Here is a 22,380-nt window from a genome sequence, read left to right as displayed (position 1 = left end):
TCTTTGGCCCTACCTCTCAATGGTGAAGAATCACTTAAAAAATTCCAGTAGTCGAATCCGGATCTTCACCAAAATCGAATCAGTTCATCCTGGTCACACACCCAACCTGTCCACAAAGTTTAGTCTGAATCCGACCATAACGTTTTCAGTTACGTATCCTGCTCAGACAGACAAACGAACAGGGTTGAAAACAGAACCTCCATCCACCTTTGGTAGCAGATGTAATCAAGGAATATGGATACACATCTTCAAAATTGACAAATTTGTATTTTAAATCGTGATTTAAGAAAGCTTGGCATTCTGTTGCACCCAACTGTGCAGTATATGATGGAAGAAAATTACAATTAGTCAGAGCTAGTTCAATTACTCCCAATTATGTATAAATTAGACAAAAGTGAAATTCTGGACAAAAGCAGGACAACTCTTTACAGTTTATTGTATTTCTTTTACCGGCTGTTGCCAAAACAGCAATGCAGCCTCCGCGACCTCTTTGTAGCATGCTCTCATTTCCCATTGTCCAATTACTCTCTTTTGAAGACCGTTCCAGTCTTAAGTGTTTAGTTGTGACAAAGTTCTGCTAGTAATGGGGCACATAGCACGCAGGACTGAAGGATCCAACTTCCACACCACCAAGAACCCATGACAACTCTCTTTCTGCCAGTAGGTGCACAAAACCTATCAAAGAGAGTACTTTTATAATGATGTCAGAATGCTTGTATAAATACGGTCATCAACAAAACAACCATGATGCCATTATTTAGGAGTTTAGGACAACTCCAATGTACAAGGGGCAGCCCTCAGTGGAGACGTTGACGGTTGTGAGCCATGGATGGCTGCTCTTCTCTCATTTTCGTTGTAGTGTTGTGAATGGCGCGGTTGTCTGACTAGGCTGGAAAGGTGCTAATGGCACCTTCTTCCTCAGCTCCTGTACTTTTATTGGTGGAGGCATCAGCTGGTTCCGCTTGATTATCTGCAAAGCTTGTTGGGGGTTGCCTGCAGGTTGGAGATCATTACAGGAAAAGGGTAAAAGAGAATGATGCAATCAGAAATGAGTCCATGTGAGTATCCTTAAATTAGATAAAAAAAAAAAAGAAAAGAATCAAAAGCACATAAAAAGAAAAGCAGCATTTTAAATTTCTCAGCAATGAGAAAACAGAATAAAAATTGAATTCATGGGTCTTGATACAAGAAAACAAGGAGCTGGTACCTTTTGGGTGGTATGAGGAATAGATATCTGCAATATGAAAGCTACATCTTGAACGGTTTTTGGAATATCGTGTGCACAAAGCAAGTTACTGAGATGGTTACCATGGCAACATAATTCAACCAATCACATCCGTGATCTAATCAGGTGGAGATAATGTAATGAGGAATAGACATCTGCAAGATGAAAGCTGAACGTTAAACGGTTTTTGCGCTTTACAGAGTGCCGTTCTAGTTATTTCATTTTATGGAGTAGACGTTAGAGCGACAAATTGTTATACTGGGCCACAATAAACTAAAACAAAAATAAAATAAAAGGTGTACAAAATAGATGGTCGAGCAGCATCCAGGATGTCACAGACAAACAGGACAATAAATCAAACAAACTATCAAATGTATGTCTGGCATGGGTCACTGCGAACGTATCCAATGACTACATAAGGCTCGATTATAAAAATATTTTAACAGAAAAGAAAGAAAGAAAAAAACCTGGTCATCATCACCGGCAAGCCCTGGAAATTTGCCTGCTCCAGATATTTTAATTATCTCATTTTCAAGTGTGCCAAGAACACTGTTGTTGTTGTTGTTGTTGTTGTTGTTGTTGTTGTTGTTGTTGTTGTCATGCAGCAGACTGTAATAAGTGGCGATGTCGATACTGAATGTGTAAACTAAAAGCATAGGACTGTGTAAATACACGAGTAGCATCGTTGTTGTCCGATGTTGTCTAAGCACGGATAAAATTTTGCATAACTTGAAGAACCGGAGGAGAGTGCCTGCCAACAAGTTTTCCTAAAAGTCAATCTGACCTGTTGAGACTTTACGGGAAATACCAGACGAAGCAGCAGGGTATGAAAACATGTTTCTTCTGTGGTGGGCCCAACGATTTAGATGTTTAGGCGGAACTTTATCCGAGTTGCAAAATGTGCAAGCTTACATGACCTTGAAAAGGAGAAGAAATTAATTGTACCGCATTAGCCACAGCCTAATTCCATCTTGCATTTTTATTTCCATCCTCAATAAAAGTTATTAGCCTTCCAAGCCGACAGGCGGGAAGTCTATTGTTCTTGTTCGGATTCTTATTCCAGTTACGTTTTAAAATCCATTTTTAAGAACATTTCCCCTGAACGCATTATCTTACCACGATGAACAAATTGTTCTGCATCAGTTACCCTGTTTTTATTTCTTCCATTTCCATTCTACTAATTCGACACCACGTAATATTCACCGACACCAAATTCAAAACAAGAAAAAGAGCAAACCGAGATTGCAGACCCTCGCCAGGACTTGTTTTGTGTGGTAGTTGTGTCCTGGTATGTTACGTAATTAATATAACAAGAACTGCCACTTTATAACTGCTGGCAGTGATGACCGGGTACCAAGACGTCCGACTTTGATCGGATACCTGACCCTGACCCATGATGTTTTTTCTATTCTTATTCAATTTAATTTAGAATGGGATTAAAATAAATTCAATTCATATGAAATGGAAGATCAAATCGGTACAGTCCTGCATTGGAGTAATCAGAAGGAACCCAAACAAGCAAGAAGAAAAGATGAAGTCATCAGGAGGAACTTGGATAGGATTCACATTTCAGCTGCTACTCCTAGACCCTCAAACCCATCCAGGTACAGCCAAAGTGAGCCTTATTAAAAAAAAAACACCGAAAAAAAGCCACATCAAAAAAGTAAATAATTCTGGCTGTCAGACCATGTGTCCGATCAAGTTCAAATTTAAAACATGTATTCCCCATCACTACAAGATCACAATTATGAAGTTTCATGTTGATTGATGAAGCATTTCCAGAGAAAACATTATTTAATATTTTAATTAAATCCAACATGGCTGCCAAACCATGTGACATCAATTATTACTTCACAACCATATACACGCATGCCTTGCGGAACATATTTATGAAGTTTCAACTCAATCTGTCCAGCTGTTCTGAAGAAGATTTTAATGTGTTAGGGAAAATTAAATATGGCTGCCAAACCATGTGACCTATGATGTCTTATGTGTGAACATTTTGTTCCTCATGGATCGGCGGTCATACGTGTAAAGTTTCGCCTCGATCTGTTCAACCATTTCAGAGAGGATTTTTGAAGTTTATTTTATTTTATTTAAACAATATGGCTGCTGAATCACGTGCCGAATGACGTCATAAAAATTTTTTGTGGACCATTTTATCCCGAGATGACCCTCAAAAATTTTCACACTGATCGGATGTTGCGTTCCACATATGCAATTATGACATCATAACGAAGGCACCTATGATGTCATAAAAAAAATCACCCTCATTCCCCATGTGGAGTACTTGCGACGTGCCAAGTTTCAATTTTTTCCTTGATGCGGTTTCAGAGATACAGACGTCCAATGTTTTTCTGCTTTTCCAATATGGCTGCCAAATCATGTGACCTATGACATCATAATTATCATTAGTACATTCTCCATGAGTCGTCGCACCAATGGTGAAAAATTTGTCTCAATCCGACAAGCGGTTGCAGAGAAAAACATGAAAGTTCTGTGCGGACAAACACACAAACAAATGAAAAATCACTCATAGAGCGACAACTTGGCGAAATTGCACCAGGCTGAATAGTTTACATTTTGGATCACACTGATAGGCTGGATCTGAAACAAAATCAAATCGGCTTGTTCTTGTTACCTAACCAACTCATCCACCAAGTTTCATCCGAATCCATCCACACCTTTTTGAGACATCATGCAATATCGTTTTTAGCCCCATCTCTCAATGGTGAAGAATCACTTAAGAAATTCTCAGATCCGGATCTGGATTCGGATAGTCTCCAAAATTAAGTGTTACTGTCCTTGGTTGGTCACCTACACACAAAAAAACAATTTCAGAAGGAGTGCTTGAAAACTGTGGCCAGAAATCGTGTAACAAACAGACAACAGACAGACAAACAAACGCGACAGACTAGCATATTTGGTGAAATTATATTTCACCAAATAACAAACAAACGGACCCAAATACAATACCCTCTCCTTCGGCGAGGGTAATAAAGACCAATTACTGCACCGTCGTCCCCAAGAAGGAAGCCAGTCGCACACGCACGCACACAGTAAGTACTTACAAAAGTTATTACATTTCAAGTTATAACCTTCACTTATAAACAATTGACTGATTCCCCAACTGCCCAGATCATCAGCTGGGAACCGTTGATCATCGAGGTTTCGATCCTTTCAGCCCAGAACCTCTCCAAACGGTGGATCCACAACAACGGTCACAGGTCCACATCAGCAGATTACTCAACATCAATGGATGACTTTCCAGTTTCCCTGACATTCATACAATTTTATGCGATTAAGATGTTTAATTTTGCTCATGTTATTCAATCCTTCATTGGCAAACTGTTAAACTGCAATATGTCTACATAGCTCTGTGGTGGCTTATAACCCAAAGTATCCTTCTTGCCACCTGATGCATTTTCATCGTTATTTGCTGTGAAAAAAAATCTCAAAGAAAGAATGTTCGCTGTTGATAAATCTTTCCACAATATTAATAAACAATCTGAATCTTTCATGCACAAACTCCTCAGCACACTGCAACCGTAATGGTGTACACTAAGGGACATAGTGTAACAGTTTTGTTATGATAACATTGCCAGATCCCTGAAGTGTGGGATGCAAGAGGCAAGCTCCACTGGGAATGGCAGAGTTCAACTCGACCATCATCAGATGACTGCGCTCCAACTTCCCAGAGCTGTCGTCCATCGAGGCTGCTGCAGACAACCCAAATGTTATCTGTCTCACGGAAATATTTATGTCACAGGATGTCCCGGACTATTCTGTGCGTCTCCCCAGTTAATAATTACTTTGCTCTTGGAGGGTGGAATCTCGCACTAGTGGTGGTCGTGTCACTGTGTATGTTCATTCCTCCCTTCAACCTCTCGAGTCTTTTAGACCATCAGTCTGGCATCCGGCCTTGATTTGAACAGTTTATCGAAAGTAAAAACCCCTTTCAAAATTTTCACTTATATTTGCCTTATAGCCTGGAATTAAATCAGAATTTTTTTCACCGTTATTTACAAATCGTAACCCACAACTTCCAAGTGAAAAACAAATTCTACAAATTACAAAAGATTAAATAAAAATACAAAACTGGAATATCTTGGTTGGATAAGTGTCCACCCGCCTGAGTTAATACTTGGTGGAAGCAACTTTGACAGCAATTACAGCTGTGAGTCTGTTGGGATAGGTCTCTACCAACTTTGTACACCTTGATTGGGCAATATTTGCCAATTCTTACAAAACTCTTGAAAAGCTCAGTCAAGTTGTGTAGGAAGTGTTGATGAACAGTAATGTTCAAATTATGCCACAGATTTTGGATTGGATTTAAGTCAGGGCTATGACTGGGACACTCAAGAACATTTCTATTTTGTTTCTTGGCTATTTCAGTGTCACTTTGGCTGTGTCATTCAGGTCGTTGTCATGCTAAAAGGTGAACTTCCTTTCCAATTTCAGCTTTCTTGCAGATGACAGCAGGCTTTCCTCTTGGATTTTTCTGTATTTTGCGCCATCCATTTCCCCTTCTATCCTGACAAGTCCCCCAGTCCCTGCTGATGAGAAACATCCCCATGATGCTGCCACCACCATGCTTCACAGTGAGGATGGTGTTCTTTGGGTGATGTGCTGTGTTGTGTTTGTGCCAAATGTAATGTTTTGCATTTCGGCCAAAAAGTTCCATCGAGGTTTCGTCAGACCACAAACCTTTTTTCCACATGGCTTCAGAATCTCCGGAGTGTGTTTTTTGCAGAACTCAAACGGGACTCAAGGTGGGCTTTTTTGAGTAATGGCTTCTTTCTTGCCACCCTACCGTACAGGCCAGCCTTGTGGAGTGCTTGGGATATTGTTGTCACATGCACACAGTGACCAGTCTTTGAAAGAGTTACATGGATTTATGGCAAAGTTGCCATTGGCCTATTGGTGGCCTCTCTGATCAGTCTCCTCACTTGGTCATCCAGTTTGGAGGGACGGCCTGATCTAGGGAGGGTCTTGGTGGTACCACACGCCTTCCACTTCTTAATTATTGTCTTGACTGTGCTGCAAGGGATATTCAAGGGCTTTGAAATATTTTTATACCCATTCCCTGATCTGAGTGAGTGTCGAATGCGTTGGTGAGTCAGTTGCGGCTTCTCTGTGCCCCCAAGTTATGGAGTTGTGCTTGATAACTCTGCTGAACATGTGGAATGTCGGCTCATCCGAAGATGCAAGTATTTTTCAACAATGTTGCATCGACCTGCAGCTTTTCCTGAACAAGATGACAAAAATCAGGTCTTGCTTGGTAATTCGGGGCTCTCGATTCATGTAGCACTTGAAAACGATAAGCATCAAGGTTGAGATCTTCTTTAAAAATGTGATGAACGGTTGTTGTTAATAGTCCCAGTTCCAAGGACGCTCAACGCACACTCTTGCTTGGACTAATGGTAAGAGCTTTGGGCACTCAATGAACATTGTCTCTTGCTCGAACAGTTCGCTGCCTTCCTCGTGGTGGTGTTGTCACTGTTTCCTTTTGAACAAACCTTGTGTGAATACATGAGATGATTTTGCATGCTGGAGGGTGCATCTGAAAGTAACGTTTGTATTCTCTTTGCACAACCGTAATGCTTTCATACAATTCCATCCACTGTTATTTTACGCCTTTCCTCAATTGTATTGCAACAAAAATTGTGTTGCAGCACATCCGTTTCAACTGAATAGTTGTGTGTGCTTGTTTTAACGTATCATCAAGGAATTGAAATGGTTAACTCCAAGTGGGACACCCGGTATTATCAGCCCAAGAGAGGTCATGGCAGATGGGGAGGCCTAGAGGTTCAAGAGAATAAACCTCTTCCATTGGCTAACAATGGAAATAGCTGGGGTTTGTTTGACGATGATCTGATGAAAATTTTATTGACATTTGATGGTTTTTCTTGATATGCATTCTGACATGGAAGAAAGCACGCCCAACAAAGAAAGCTTCCTGTCCTCAGAGATTTGTGCATTTGGCATCTTTTTTTTTTTAAAGCACAATATAATTTTACATTTATTTATTGTATTTTGACATGAGGTTAAGGCAGTTGGGATTATTCATTGTTGAGAAAAAAGGCACAGCCAACATTGATCGATATTCTGTCGATTCCATCCATTGTTCACAAAGTACACCAACCCTGTGGGAAGTAAAGGAGAAGCTGACATTTCTGGTGTTAACCCTTCGTCGGAGCAAAAGAGTGGAATGGAATCGGGGTGAGGGTTGATATAAGATGGGAGTAGTAGAGTGTGGTCAGGGGTCAGGGAGTATGTGAGGTGGGAATGACTCATTTTGACAACTCACGAGGGAAAAGATCTGCTCTTGGGAGTTAATAGTCAGAGAATGGGACAGCGAGAAAAGGTGGAATAACAGGGAAACAAACAATATGGGGAACAGAGATGTTAGATAAATAAAGCAACAACTAAAAAAGAAAAATAAATTGAAATATAAATATGTATTAATCGGGGTGTGGGAGTGGTTGGACGGGGGAAGAGGAGAGATAAAAGGAAAATGGAACAGAGAGAGATTAGAAAAATGAGGAGACATAAGATAAGTAAAGTTAAATAAATAAAATAAATGGGGGGTGGGAAGCCAGAGATCGGGAAAGGACTGAAACTTGTAAAAAGACAGGAGGTCTAAATGAATGAAAAGCGCTCAATCCCATGGTGGGGAGGGGAAGGGCAATGTGCCGATCGGGAAGATGAGTTTTTGCCCTTTACACTTTGCAATATCGACACTGTGCAAATCTCAATGTCAGTTACATTGAGAAACTAGAACGGCACTCGGTCACCACTCAATCCACTCATTAACCATCTCTTCATACGTCTGTCCGTCCTGTACTCCTCGGTCTTCAAGTCATCACCAACCTCCGTCAAAACCCATATGGGCGAACAAGTCCCTCACCATTTGACAATTAATCCTTCGGACTGGTACCGAATTACCTTCCCCCACTCTTCCTTCCCAGCATCCCTACATTCGTCATGCGGGACAACACTTCTCAAACACACACACAGTACAAAGGAATGTTTGCGCGCAAGGGAGGGAGCGGGGGCGCTCCCTCACTGCTGGGCGCACGAGGGGCGGGCAGGGGCTCGTGTCGTCATCTGTACATCACGATGTGGGGATTTTCCACAGCCCCATCGCTGCACCCACACCTGTCAGACGTACACCGATGGGAAAGATGTTCGCGTGAAGTTTGCCCCTTTGAGGTCACGCCCGGCGTGCCACGTAGGAGGCCAGGATTCGGCTCAGTTCATTTTGGTAATGCACCAGGGACACAAGAATGTCTCAGACTGCCTGTTCAGAAGATTGTCTGCTGGAGTGCGGGTCGCGTTGGAGTCTGCTCTGCTGGGATATGTGCTGGGGAGTCATGCTTGGGCCGGAGGCGAGCGGCCCATGAGTCAATGGGCACGGTCAAGTCCCTGGCATGTCGCGCGTCTCCATATACACACACCACATGCTTCTTGCACAACCTGATACTCCACCACCCAACCCCTCATCTGCTTACACCACCTACCCCCTCACAATATTTGGCCTGATGCTCCCCCTCTTGGTTGCGTGAGGTAAGTGAGGAGTCGAGCCAATGCTCTGAACTGCCTCTTTCTGTTATTGCCATCTCTTCTTTCCGGATGAGTGATGGCGCCATGTCTCATGTGTATAAGTAAGTCTGTACAAGGAGAAATACATATTAGGGGTGAGTCTTTTGTTTTTGTCTTTTTGCCTTTGGTCTTCAATTGCTTGATAATTGCTTTCTGATATAAATACGTGCTTCAATGATAATTGGTTGCTTGTGTAAATAAAGTTGTTACATTTCCAAACCTGCTCATTTGTGTCCCTTCTTTCATTGATCCGATATAGTGTATATGCAATAGATAGACGGGAGTTTTGCCCCACCGATTGGCTCTGCGTTTGCACCGACGGTTCCTCTCGGCCATAATAAGTACTCGGGTGTGCATTGAGGGCGTGGACCATAGCTCAGGTAGTTGTACCAACGAGTAGGTAACACGACTGGACGGGAGGACCCTGTTCGGTGTAATTGCTTTTGCCGGTGTCTGTGGTTGGTTGACAACCCTCTTGGCCATGGAGCTATCCATGGTTTGGGAGCCTTGGGGTCAGTAGTGGCAGTGGATGCGAGAACGCACCTCGTGAGCCCGGTGAGTGTGCTGATACTGCAACAATAATGTTGCAGGCCGGGGGTCCGGTGGCGAGAATGGCCACGAGGTGGGGGAGGTTGTGTCATCTCCCAACAGACTCCCCGGAATTGTAGGCCGTCGCTCGGATAACTCCATGAGCCGGCGGGTCGTTTAACCGACCATGGAACGCCAATATCTCAACCGCGTGGAGTACGGTTATTTTGTCTAGATCCAATGTACCTAAGTAACCACGCGGTCTCAGCTACCAGGGATCCACGCCCTCGGAACGCCTGGCCGAACCGGATTCACTCTACCGGTAGCGGTAAAATTACACCGACTGACGACCACTTTGCCACCCACCTTTCCAGCTCGGATGCAGTCGAGCGGGCCTGCCCAGGACGTCCCGGCTTCAATTGTCCGTTTACCGGGGATAAAACCCCGCCTAAACTCAGATCCGAACCATGCTGGACCAATTCAAGAAAGGACGGAAACGAACTGGGGACATTTCTACAAATGTTTATTTGCAATAAAAAGAAAGAGACACAAGGCAAGACTTATCGCGAATATACAAGAAATGTTAACAATGATCCAAAAACACTTATTCAGTTCTACTTACAAGACGGGCCCACATGCAGACACACACACAAATGAAAATAAATCCAGAGTTCTTTATTGGACCCGCACAGCCGAGGAGAGAGACGAGCTGGGGGTCAGAGTTCAGCTGGGTACCTGACCATCGGAGGAAGGAGGTGCTCCATGGTGCGGCACCTGACAATGGTCGTTGGTTTGGTCCCCAGTCGCACGTGTGGAACTCGTTGTTCCTGGCGGAGCACGGGTGGTGAATAGCGGGGTCCACGGAGGGGGGTCAGGGTCGCTCTTTCCTTTCCTTGTAGAGAGCCAGCAGAGACACGTTCGCCGCCTTCACGCCCTTCTGCTCAACCCTCCGCTTCAAAAGAACTGCACGCTCAACAATAACCCTCAGAGCCCTATCCAAAACCTTGTCAGAAACCCGTGGAGAACTTCCTCCAAGACCCTTCTTCCTCACTCAACTCTCAACCACCACAACCCTGTCAAAAACCTCACAACAACCTTCGTAACAACCCCCTTCATAACCACCTGCCTCAGAGAGTGCTCGGGAATTTATGGACCTCCCTCAACGGGGCGGGGCTCGCTCGAACAGACGTCACTCCCCGCCCTGATTGGACAGGCTCCTATGGGTTCGCCCTTTCTGGGTGGGGTTTCTTTCCCTGCCGGGAAACTCCACCCACTCTTCCACGAGGGTTCATACTTGTCGAGCAACAGTATCAATGTTGCAAAGGTCGTCGTGAAAGAGTTACGTTTGTGGAAGCCGAGAAACTGGAACTGCGAGATCCCGCCTCGGCACGTCAGGGTGCGAGAAGGCAGCCGGTTGGCGTTGGATCGTGACGGGGGATGGGATGGTTGTTAGATGGCTTGTTAGATGTAATAACCGAACTGAAATAAATCGCAACGCACGCCTTTGATTCTCCCACTTGACAAAAAGAAGGGGATCTGACTACACACTTACTCAACAACATAATTGACTTTTGGGACATCTGTATGTTGAATGCATATGGTTTCCAGATCCGTAACAAGAAATTACAATAAACACCACTTGGTTCCATTCAACTGATTCCACTCACATATACCGACTCATCTGTCAGCTTTTGTCTCGGAACAATTTGCCTCTCCGGTTGTATCCATCAAAAATATAACTCCTGTCACCAACTGGTTTTTAAACATAAACTACTGAAAAACAACTAGAGGTGAGTTGCCATGGGTAGACGCAAGCAGAAAGGCAAATCAGTATGGGAGTGGACACAAGTAGCAATGTGTCAATATGTTGGTGAGATGAAAGGTGGAGAGGAATACAAGTGGAGATGGGAGTTGTTGAAATAAATGGTTGAACGAATGATCTTACCATTCTGCAGTTCCAAATAGACAGCCAGCAGTATGGCTTCAGGTGGAACATCTGTCGGCGAGACCATAGTGCAAGCCTGCAAGAAACAAAGGCATGTTGGCATTTTCCACACAAAGGCATGTTGGCAAAGGCATGTTGGCATTTTCTGGATAAACGATGGAAAAACACTCAATCTCCATCACGCAGTCCTTTTTCAAAATGACAAGCAAACAATACTATAATGACGGGAAAAATATGGGCCATCTACATTTTATATACCCAGAACAGGGGGGAAGAGGAGGAAAGGGAGGGAGAGGGATGAGAAAGTGGAAAAAGGGGACAATAGGAGAATTGAAGAGGAGGAGAGAGAGGTTAGGAATAGAGAAGAGTAAGGAGAAAGTGAATGGAGGGAGGAAGTGGAAGAGATTGTATAACTTCATGAGAGTGAGGATGAACAGTTTTAAAAAAAACTAAACGACGGTATTTTTTTCCATGTGTAATTTTGTAGTCGGAGCCCATACTACAATGTGAATGAGTCAAAATACCATAGTTGCAGCGGATACCCATTCAAATTCAAGAGGTCACTACCATGCTTGTGCGGTCCGAGATTTAATTCGGACTGTGAACACGGGAGCTTTTCATATTTTGAAGAAAAGAAACTATCATTTGCTTTGTATGACCATGTGGATGGTAAAAATAAATAAATAAATAAAAGCCCAAAGTATATTTTAAACGATCAAACCTCAAGGCCTGTGTCAGCTGTGTGCAATGGTCATATATGTGCTTCGTAAAGATCTTATAGAAAGTTTTGACAAAACAAATTTCGTAACTTGTAGATACTGACTCATGACATATGAGGCATGAGTCGTATATACTGTATGTTCACAGCGAAAGATTTGGAAAATAAATAAATAAAAATCACCGACAAGACCTTACATCAATTGCAAGTAGTTCCTGCAACAAAAGGGTATTCCTCGAGGCGAAAAGAGTTAAACTAGATTTGATTACGGTGGTAAAGATTTTTTTTTCCCCTTTGTAATGTCCAGAGAAATTAAGAAAAGTAAACGTGTTGCTACAGGTCATCAGAGGTGAAAGGCAAAAAAAAAAAGGCAATAAAAGCAATAAGAACAAAAAGAGCGAACCTGCTGAAGACAAGTCCGTGCTTTTTCGAACTCGCTGCGCAGGCAGTACGCCGTGCCCAGGTTGAACAGCATGATCGCACGTGCCGCGGTCACCGAGCTGGGATATGTTTGTGGTGCATGCTTTCCATCTGCAGCACGGCATTCACAAAAACAGTGAAAATCACGAGTAACCCTCAGAACCTGTCGAATCATCACGTTCAGGAATAAATAAATAAATAGATAATTTCTTTTTGAAAACTTGATGGCACGCAGGATTATTAAGTAATTTATATAAACTGTGTGAAAGAGTGCTCTCAACAGGCTGATGGAGCTCAACATTAGTTCATTAATATAACTTTCACTGTGACCACCAGCAATGAAAAAAGCAACCGGAAGTCAAATGCAGTACAATTTTGGTGTTTTTATTTAATTATATTTTATTCCCTGTGCAGCCCGAAGAGCACAGCAATTCTAACCATTAATTATCTGCTTAAATAAGTGATTTCACACAAATACGTTCACAGGTCACAGTGATCAGCCAGAATTATTTATGTTACTGGAGAACTGCAGATGCTGTTTTCCAACGTGGTTCATATTTGGAACGCCATGCATGGAAGGCTAATGGCAGTGCACCACCATCTCGGATCATCCCCAATCCATACGCACAATAAATTTTTATTCCCATTAACCCAACCTCACCCTAACCCTCATACTTGCAGGTTACCTTTCTCTCTCTCGTGTTACATTGACTTCTCGCTCTTCCATGAGCTTAGATTTGAAATTCAAACTGGAGAGTTCATGGAACATAGCCCACGCAGTCTTGAGAAACAAGGACATGAGCGGGGTTTGCAAACGGCAAATTTGATTGGTTGTGATGACATAAAATGCTGCAATATTTTGGCCAGGTACTGCTAAGGCCTAAGTCACATTTGCTCTACGGCGAGGAAACGGCAGCCGTACGCCCTCTGAATTTACAGAAACGTGCGGCGGCCGCAGAGTTTCTGCGGTGGCCTCAGGGTGGCCCTACGCTGTTTGGCCATATTTTACAGGCCGTCAGGTCGCCGTGGAATTATAACGCGGAGTTATAGCTTTTTTCATTTCTTCGTTCGCCGTAGCAATTCGACAAGCCGAAACAAAAGAAATGGTAAAAAAAAAAAAAAAAAAAAAATTCACCCATTCACTACCGCCCGTCTGGCTGCACATTCGCCTTAGGGCCCTTGTCGAATTGCTACGGCGAACGAAGAAATGAAAAAAGCTATAACTCCGCGTTATAATTCCACGGCGGTCGCCTTGCAGGCACCTTGAAAATTATATGGCCGCCGCAGGGCCCCCTTAAGGTCACCGTGCGACATCAAATCAAAGACCGTACGGCAACCCCACGTTTTCGGTCTCCACAATTTCTAAGACCTTAGGCCTAAGTCACATTTGCTCTACGGCGATAATACGGCGGCCGTACGCCCTCTGAATTGACAGAAACGTGCGGCGGCCGCAGAGTTTCTGAGGTGGCCTCAGGGTGGCCCTACGCTGTATGGCTATATTTTACAGGCCGTAAGGTCACCATGGAATTATAACGCGGAGTTATAACTTTTTTCATTTCTACGTTCGCCGTAGCAATTCGACAAGCCGAAACAAAAAAAACTGGTAAAAAAAAAATTAACGCATTCGTTACCGTCCGTCTGGCCGCACGTTCGCCTTAGGGCCCCCCTGCGGTCGCCTTGCGGGCACCTTGCGTCTGCCTTGAAAATTCTATGGCCACCGCAGGAACGCCCTAAGGTCACCGTGCAACATCAAATCAAAGACCGTACGGCAACCCCACAATTTATAAATACACCGTGCGGCTCCCCGAAAAATAAAAACATATGTGACTGCTACATTGTGTGACCGTGGAAATACTGCGGCCGCCGTATAATTGCTAGTGGCCGTAGATTTTGTAGACCCCACGGCCGCCGTGGCAAATGTGACCTAGGCCTAAACAGGAGGGTATTTGAAAAGTACAAAAAGGCGATTTATGTTCTACAATATTCAATTATACAACTGGAAGGGCACTTGGTAGAGCGCATACCTCATATCGGGCACACATATCGGGCCCAATACATTTTTGAAATATCATCCTATATATCGTTTTTTGGCCCTATCTCTCAATGGTGAAGGATCACTTTAAAAATAAAATAATTCTCGTATCCAGATCCGGATCTGGATCTTCACAGAAATCAAATTCATTCTTCCTCGTCTCACACCCAACATGCCCACCAAATTTCGTCCGAATCCGTCCACGACTTTTTGAGATATCCTGCACACAAACAAACAGATATAAAGGGAGGTGAAAACATCACCTCCTTCAACCTCGGTAGTGGAGGTAATAAAATTAACATTTTTAAGGTCCTTTAATTTTTTTTTTGGAAGTTTAACACCGTTGATGCAAAGTCTTTTGCACCACCTTATTTAACACGTGACGTTAGTTCTTCGTGACTGTTGTTTGTGTCCTTTATGACGTCGTTAAAAACAGTAAGTTTCCTGTTTGGAATGATTTTAAATCTTGTTTAACTGCCGGACAGGCGGACAGATGAAAGAAATCATCTCACTCGCCTCTGCGCCTGTGCGATCGAGACAAATTCAGAGCGAAAGTCCTGCTAATCTACAGGTTTGTTTTTCGATTAGTGTTTAAAATCTATCATTCGAGTGAAATCATGTTGTTCCTCGATAATAAACCGACGTTCGTAAACAGACAGACGGAAGTGAACCAATTACTTAACACTGCTTTTCGCTTCATGTGCGTGGGGTAATAATATTAAACACATTTTCACATTATGAAATAACAAAAAGATTACAAAACGAGTAAACACACTATTATTTTAGAGTTCAGGTAATCAAAGCGTGCTGTATTAAATAAATTATTTTAAATATTCAAATGGAAAAAAAAGAAGCAAATGCGATGCCAAGACATGGGAAACATTTGATATGGAAATCGACTCACTATTTTCCATACATTCCATCTCATTCTTGTCTGAACCTGAAACAACAAATCAAATTTGAACACAAGCAAATACACAGGATCAAAGCTTCAAAAGTCAAAAAATAAAATGAGATGAAAAACACACACACACACACACACACACACAACTTGTGAGCAAATGAAGTTTAACCAAATAAATAGTTATTGTTTCTTTGCATCAGGGTTTTTAGAGCACATGGCCCTTTGAAATCCTACTTTTACAATGACGATCATCAGATGCGCGCACCTGGGATTTTGAAGACATCTCTGCATCCAATGGGTAGCTCAGGTAAACAGAATGCTGTGCTTACTTTATGAGGCACGTTCACAAAGTTGTATGAACACCATAAGTTACTCAAAAGAATCCAACAAATCATAAAGATTTGAATTAAAAAAAACAACATATCTCTCAAATATTTTTTAAATAGGCTTATCCTCCTCACACCAAGTGGGCACAAAAGGCTGCCGAAGCAGTTTCATTGGCTTGGGTTGACAATCTCAGATGTGTCGTCACTCTGATACAGGATACTCAACCGAGGGTGCCAGCATTTGTAAGTTGTTCAGGTTGCCAGTCATATCTTGCCAACACTCCTCATAAAGGACACAAATACCGACTAATGCCGGCAAATGGGGGCGCCTTGTTCAATGTCCATCGGAAGGACGTAGCACACATTGATGAATCACCCTGCCTGAAAAACACCTGGTTGGGAGTTTATATCTCGGTCGGGGTTCAAACCCAGACTACACAGCTCAGATGGGTGTGTGCATAAGCTCCATGAATGAGTGATATAATGCATTGTTTGAAAACAAAAGGTAGGATGATGGCTATTTGCCTTTTTCTACTTTGTGTGGTTGTTAGATTTTAAAGTTTTATTACAATGGGTGTGCCCTCCATTCCAACGTTTGAAGGTTTCCCTCAACAAGGTAGGAGTTGCGGCCTGCAGTGTTAATACAGTACGTTTCACAAAAGGTGGAAAGGCAGCTGACAGGTCTGTCGTTAATGACATCTGCTTTGGCACCCTTCTTGTGATTAATATGAATGTTGGACACTTTCCACCTAAAGGATAATGGCCATCTCGGAAGGATCTGAAAAAGAGCAAAGGAAAGAACAGCAGACAAGGCAGGTGCATGGGTCTTGAGGATGAAAACACGGTTGCTGTTTGCAGCAGTTTGTGAAGATGTGTCAAAGATGGCCGGAAAACATCTCACTTTTCAAGTGAAATCGCACTTGTTCTCTCGAGTAATCTGAACAGAGAGGTGTGGGTTCATCAAATGGCCAGAGGTCAAAACAGCCCATTTATGGTCTTGGGAAGTCAAGTCACAACCCCCAAAGGGTTAAAAAGCCAAGCTATACATCTCAGTGGGCATCATGCCCACAAACAGAGCCGGTTTGTGACTAATCACCGAGTGAATCAGACTGAACTAGCAAGTAAACTCACGACATTAAACAACCTATCATAACACGGCACTTAATATTCCAGGACACAGCCAAGTTCCCATTTATAGTAAACATCATGGTTCATATTCCAAAAGCACCATTTATCCGATAAAAACGGCTAGTAATTTATCAAACATTCGAGCAATGGTCAAAGACAAATCACCCACCAGGTGTTTTACTGCACTGACTTAGGGCACATGCGAGTTGTAACATATAACTGGACAACAGCATTTTCCTGCGAAAAGAGGATTTTAAAACATTGTTTGACTCGAAATCTTTTCTGTCTTCTGGTGAAAAGTTAAAACCCATGATCATCTTTTTTTAACAAATAAGCACTGAAAAACAGAAATCAGTGGCCACTGAAACCGTGAAAACATGGTACGAAAGTGGTTGGGGACAGAATCAGCAGTGTCATTCACCAGATGAGGAACATGCCTTCCACTGCTTCAGCGACAACACAGTGTACCCCACCCTCTTCCCCATGGGCGCAGTTTTGTGCTTGCCGTTAGCCAATATTCGCTCATCCGCCTTTTGATGACATTTGCTCCATCAAGGATTCCACTACCCCTCTTGGCTACCCGAGTTGCCATGAACCGGTCCAACCGGATCATAGGTGTATTTCAGGAGACACCATCTCCTTACTGGATGGCCGTTGGCTCCAAAAAGGAGATTATCCACCCTTTGACCATAGTGGCACACACCTGAAAGGGGGATCGCTTGAGGATAGTCGCTCTGCACTGTGCTGGGCCAGACGGTACAGAACAGCCAATCCGATATGTAGGTCATGTGGAGGTGGGTCGGTTCGTTCAGTTTCGTTGTGCAGATCACCAATCGAAACGAAATTCACCCTGTACATTCATGAGAACACACCATTGAATTTCCTGCTTGTTTCCATATGCACAAGTTGACACACCGACAGTTATTACCATTTGAAATTACCGCCGTGAAGTGAGCATGGCATGCTTGTAATCACGGAGGAAACGACCAGGAAACAACAAATCAAGATGGTGGCACCCATGGTTGTCGTGTGATTTTGAGTGATTTTTGGTCTTTCAACAACCAAATATGCGTTGTTTCGTACACTTGGGCGGGGAGGATGATGAGAAAGTGACGCAATTCACGGATAAGAGCTGGCGTAAGGTATGCGAGTGTGCGAAGGCTTGGTGCGACGCCGCAGATAGTGAAACTATCAACAAATTCCGTTTGCTGGCTGATAAAATTATGAAACTGCTGCCAATGACTGATCCTCCTGTGGATGCCGGCCGTCACCGGTTCTGCTATGCGTCGTTTTGTAACAAGGATCATATAAAACGCACTGAAGCCAGGAAAAGGAAATCAGAAGCCAGCACTACTGCAGTTTCTGCCAGAGCCAGTGAGGTGGTGGGCGGACTAGAAGAAGAGGGGCACTCATACCACAACATACATAGAAAATTTGTCAGAACCTCTGTAGAAAGGGTGGCTGGCAAATCAGCTGGTGTACTTCCAAGAATTTGTGTGATATGCTAGAAAAAAAGACAAATTCATCCGTGTCAAAGGAAAATCTCAACGTGATCAGTTGTCCCTGGCAGAAACACAGGATGGAGGAAAGCTGAGGGAAACTGCTGAGCAGAGGAGAGATGAACGTGATGTGAGAATAATGACAACTATAAAAGATAAAGACTGTGTGGCGCTGGAAGTTTGTTATCACCATAAATGTTATTATGAGTATGTGAATGACACATACCACAGACAGAGTGAAAGTAAACTCCAAACTCAGAAAGTGAACTATGACTCAACATTTGACATTTTCTGTGATAAAGTAATCCAGGTAAGACTCATTGATGGAAAGCAATCTATACATATGAAGAAGTTGTGTGAGATGTTCAATGACCTATTCAGAGTATGCGAAGGTCAGGATAAGGCCAACTACCAGGCAACAAGACTGAAGAAAAGACTGCAGGAACGGTACCCAGACATGATTTTCTATCGTCCACCAAAAATGTCTGAGAGCGAAGTGGTGTACATGAAGGACATTGATATTGATTCCATTGCTCAGGCTGCTGTTGTAGATAGTAGCTCTACAACAAAAACAGTCAACTACAGAGGATGAAGCCAGCCAGGGTCCACAGCAGGGTGACTCAGACCTCAATTTACATGTTCTATACTCGGGAGCACTCATGGTGAGGGATGACCTGAACAAACACCAAAGTGTGGACATTACATGGCCCTACTTGGAAATGGTGGAGTTAGCACTAGAGCATATACGGGCAACTCGTACTTCGAACTGGCCGAAACACCTTGCGATCACGAGAGCGTCAATGCCCTGGTACTTTGCGTACGATCACCTAAACTATGCAAGGTACTTACCCGTTTACTGGCTGGAAATGGCCGGGCAAGAGCACTCCCACCCAGACACCTATCAAGCGTTCATGGACGGAAAATGGACTGCCCAACAGCATACTCGTTATGGATTTAGTAGTGTTGCGTGTGATCAGATCATAGAGCAGACTTTAAATAGGGACAGCAAGACCAGTGGAGGCATCATTGGTTACACTCAGAAAAGCACAGCTGTGAAGAAGTGGATCCTGTCCCAACCAGCACGTGCGGAAATCGCAAGGAAATGCGAGTCCATGGCGGGTATCCACGACGAGCCCCGAACGAGAAAGGATTTGGATGTGTCGAGTTCAAAGATGAACGAAGCAGTCGTGGTACAAATGATGGACACAGTACTTCAAATGATTAACCCTTTCTCCGGCGCTCACCTTGAACTCGTCAATATTAGTTCAGGTGTCATCGCACCGCCAGCCACTTCCGTGGACTTGATGAACGCGTATGTCAAGGGAGAGAATGCTGTTGTGCAATTCATGAGTGATTGGCTTCTCTCGGGTGAGGTCCCATTCTTCAGTCCGATTTTGAAGGCCAAATTGGCAACTTTCTCGAAGGCGCGGGGCAAGTCGGCGACTCCCCACCAGCAGACGCCGAAGGTTGAAATTGCGAATGAACGTCGTCTTTTCACACGACTGCTGTTGATTGGCGAGAAAAGCAATGTAACACTCCACGATCTGCTCGCATACCCACTGGCGAACATATCTTTCCCGCTGGCATCCGGTGATGGTTTGCTTGCTAAGACGGACAAAGCCAAACTCCGCAACCATATACTGAAACTGTGGTCCGATTACCATGTGGACACTCGGCCTATCCAAGGTGCAACAATTGTGGATGGAATGGCCGTTATTCAGGCGATAAAGGCTGGTTCACTGCATAACACTTTCGGCAAACTGGAAGAGATGGTGCTGAACATCGTAGTGGTCAAAGTACGACATAACCAATCTTCGAGACTGGACGTGGCGTTTGATACTTACCCAAGTATCAGCATCAAGTGCCTGGAGCACGCCAGACGAGCGGGCAGGGTGGGCGATCTTCAGGTGCGAACCATCTACGGACGTGATCAAGCCCTTCCAAAACAGTGGGCCAATTATCTCCTGAGCGGAGCCAACCACGAGGCATTGATAGAGTTCATCGTCGAATCGTGGACGAGAAACATCTCTCCATCAAAACTGGGTGACATGCTGTTGTACGTCAGTCATGCCGGCAAATGTGAGAAAATCGAGGCGTCAAATGGTGTCATGTCGTCAGTCCCTGAACTTGAATGTGACCATGAGGAAGCTGACACGAAGCTCCTGCTACATGCCGCTCACGCGGGACAGAATGAAGAGTCAGTGCGCATAGAGAGTTTCGACACCGATGTGTTTGTGTTGGCATTGGCTCACTCGAAGTCGATTCCATCGCTAAATTTCCATCTGGTCACAGGAGGTCCCAAGGACATTATCGTCGTTGACATTAGGAAGCTGAGTAATGCCCTGGAAAGTTCTGTTTGCGATGCGTTGATAGGTATGCACAATTTCACGGGGAGTGATACCACCAGTGCATTCCACGGTAAGGGCGAAACAAGCCCATTTGACTTGATGATGAAGAGTCCCCATCTCATCACCTGTTTCGGGAGCATTGGTCGAGAATTCATGCCAGATCAGAATATCATTCACGACCTGGAACAATTCGTCTGCACCATGGACAATCAGCTGACCATGAAGAGTGTGGATGAGGCTCACCACAAGCTATTCTGCAGCCAGTCGCTGGGAGAACAGAAGTTTCCGCTTACAAGCGATGCTCTGATGCTGCATACAGCATTGCAAAAAAGTGAACGATCAGTCTGCGATCCACCACCGCGCGACTGAGAGGTTTATAGAAGCCCCTTCTCCTACATTTCATGGATGGGTGGAACACAACTGAGCACTGATTGTTCACTGGCTGAACAAACCACCAGCGCCGAAGGAACTGTTGGAGGCGACGAAATGTAATTGCAAGAAGACGAAATGCGAGACCAACCAGTGTTCTTGCCGGTCAAAAGGACTGTCCTGCACAGAGTGCTGTGGGTGTCAAAACTGCGCCAACGATGAACAGACCCGTGCAGAAATAGAACTTATGGATGATGAAAGCAGAACTGACGATGATTCCGACGACAAACTGTGAATGCGGGTGTCACACTGCTTTTGCTGTGGTGATCTACTACACAGTAGTATTCAGGTTGGTTAGCATGTAATATTGGACTTGAGTTTTGTAATAGCAGCAGTCAAGAGCCTAGTTCAGCAACCGCTTCAGAGCAAGAAATACTGGAGTTCTAAGGCAGTAATCCTCTTGTGGCGGTTCTACTTTTCATCAGGCTGAGTCGATCAGTCTCTTTGTCTTTGATTTAATCTGTAATAGCCAATGTAACTGTCTAATAGGCGCTGCAACTGCCTTTAATAGTCAATGTAACTACCTTTAATAGCCAGTGTGGCTGCCTTTGAAGCAAAAAGTTGCCTTGGTCAACTCGAAGGCCTGTCTGGTCGGTCCAGACGTTTTCGGCCGGTAAAAATATGTAAATGCTTCGGTTTACGACCTTGAACTAATAACATCTTTAATAACAGTGAATAGGGCCCTGTATAAACATATTGTATCATTTTAAGACCTCACAAGAGTTTTCTTTGACCTACATATCAGTCTAACCTCGATTCTTCATTTCTGTGTCAAAATCGTGCTTAAATGTTCGGTGTATCTTTAATTGCCAAAAATGACCAATTGTGTCACATCCTCGACGTGGAAACAAGTGGATTTGGACTCAGCGTCTAAAATTCTTTAAGTATGCCAAATTTCATTCAGATTGTTGATCTGCACAACGAAAATCATTTTCTGAAGGTAATAGTGAGTACCTCCACATGGTCTAATGGTGGCACCCGACACAGATCGTCAGGTCAGGCCAGATCACATCTGTGATTTGCTCCACGTATCATGTAAAACCTGTACTAACCTGTTAATGGTGCAGTGTCAGCAATTAAACCGGCTCCACCCACCAGATCCTGCTGGTGAGGAGGGTGTGTAGATATGGACACCCGGCAAGACTGAAAAACAAAACCTGTCAAAGAGTGGAGGAGATCCTTGTGAGCCAACAGCCATCCATATCTGGTGCCAAACTGTGTCTGCAGACGTCATCCTGCAGTGGGTTGCCTTTCCCAAGAGGTTGGAGGCAGG

At 43.9% G+C, this 22,380-nt stretch overlaps 1 protein-coding gene across 4 annotated transcripts in view; it reads right to left on the bottom strand.

The window, feature by feature from the left end:
* Positions 1-204: 204 nt before the first annotated feature.
* Positions 205-22,380, bottom strand: part of CNOT10 (CCR4-NOT transcription complex subunit 10) — a 114,396-nt gene continuing 92,220 nt past the window's right edge. For 3 of the 4 annotated variants that reach the window (XM_085847486.1, XM_085847488.1, XM_085847487.1), the window contains 4 exons: positions 15,378-15,413; positions 12,425-12,552; positions 11,304-11,379; positions 205-993 (listed from right to left, as the gene is read on the bottom strand). In XM_085847486.1, coding sequence (XP_085703612.1) covers positions 845-993; positions 11,304-11,379; positions 12,425-12,552; positions 15,378-15,413 — 389 coding nt within the window. In that variant the 3' untranslated portion in view covers positions 205-844. Of the gene's footprint in view, positions 994-11,303; positions 11,380-12,424; positions 12,553-15,377; positions 15,414-17,536; positions 17,682-22,380 lie in introns of those variants that run through there. The other variant, XM_085847489.1, reaches the window with a different exon arrangement.

Source organism: Eptatretus burgeri, chromosome 11 (assembly GCF_056783735.1).
Source record: "Eptatretus burgeri isolate ZD-2024b chromosome 11, Ebu_testis_v1, whole genome shotgun sequence".
Taxonomy (NCBI): domain Eukaryota; kingdom Metazoa; phylum Chordata; class Myxini; order Myxiniformes; family Myxinidae; genus Eptatretus; species Eptatretus burgeri.
The sequence above is the reverse complement of the archived record's forward strand: the minus strand, read 5'-3'. Positions and strand labels throughout refer to the sequence as shown.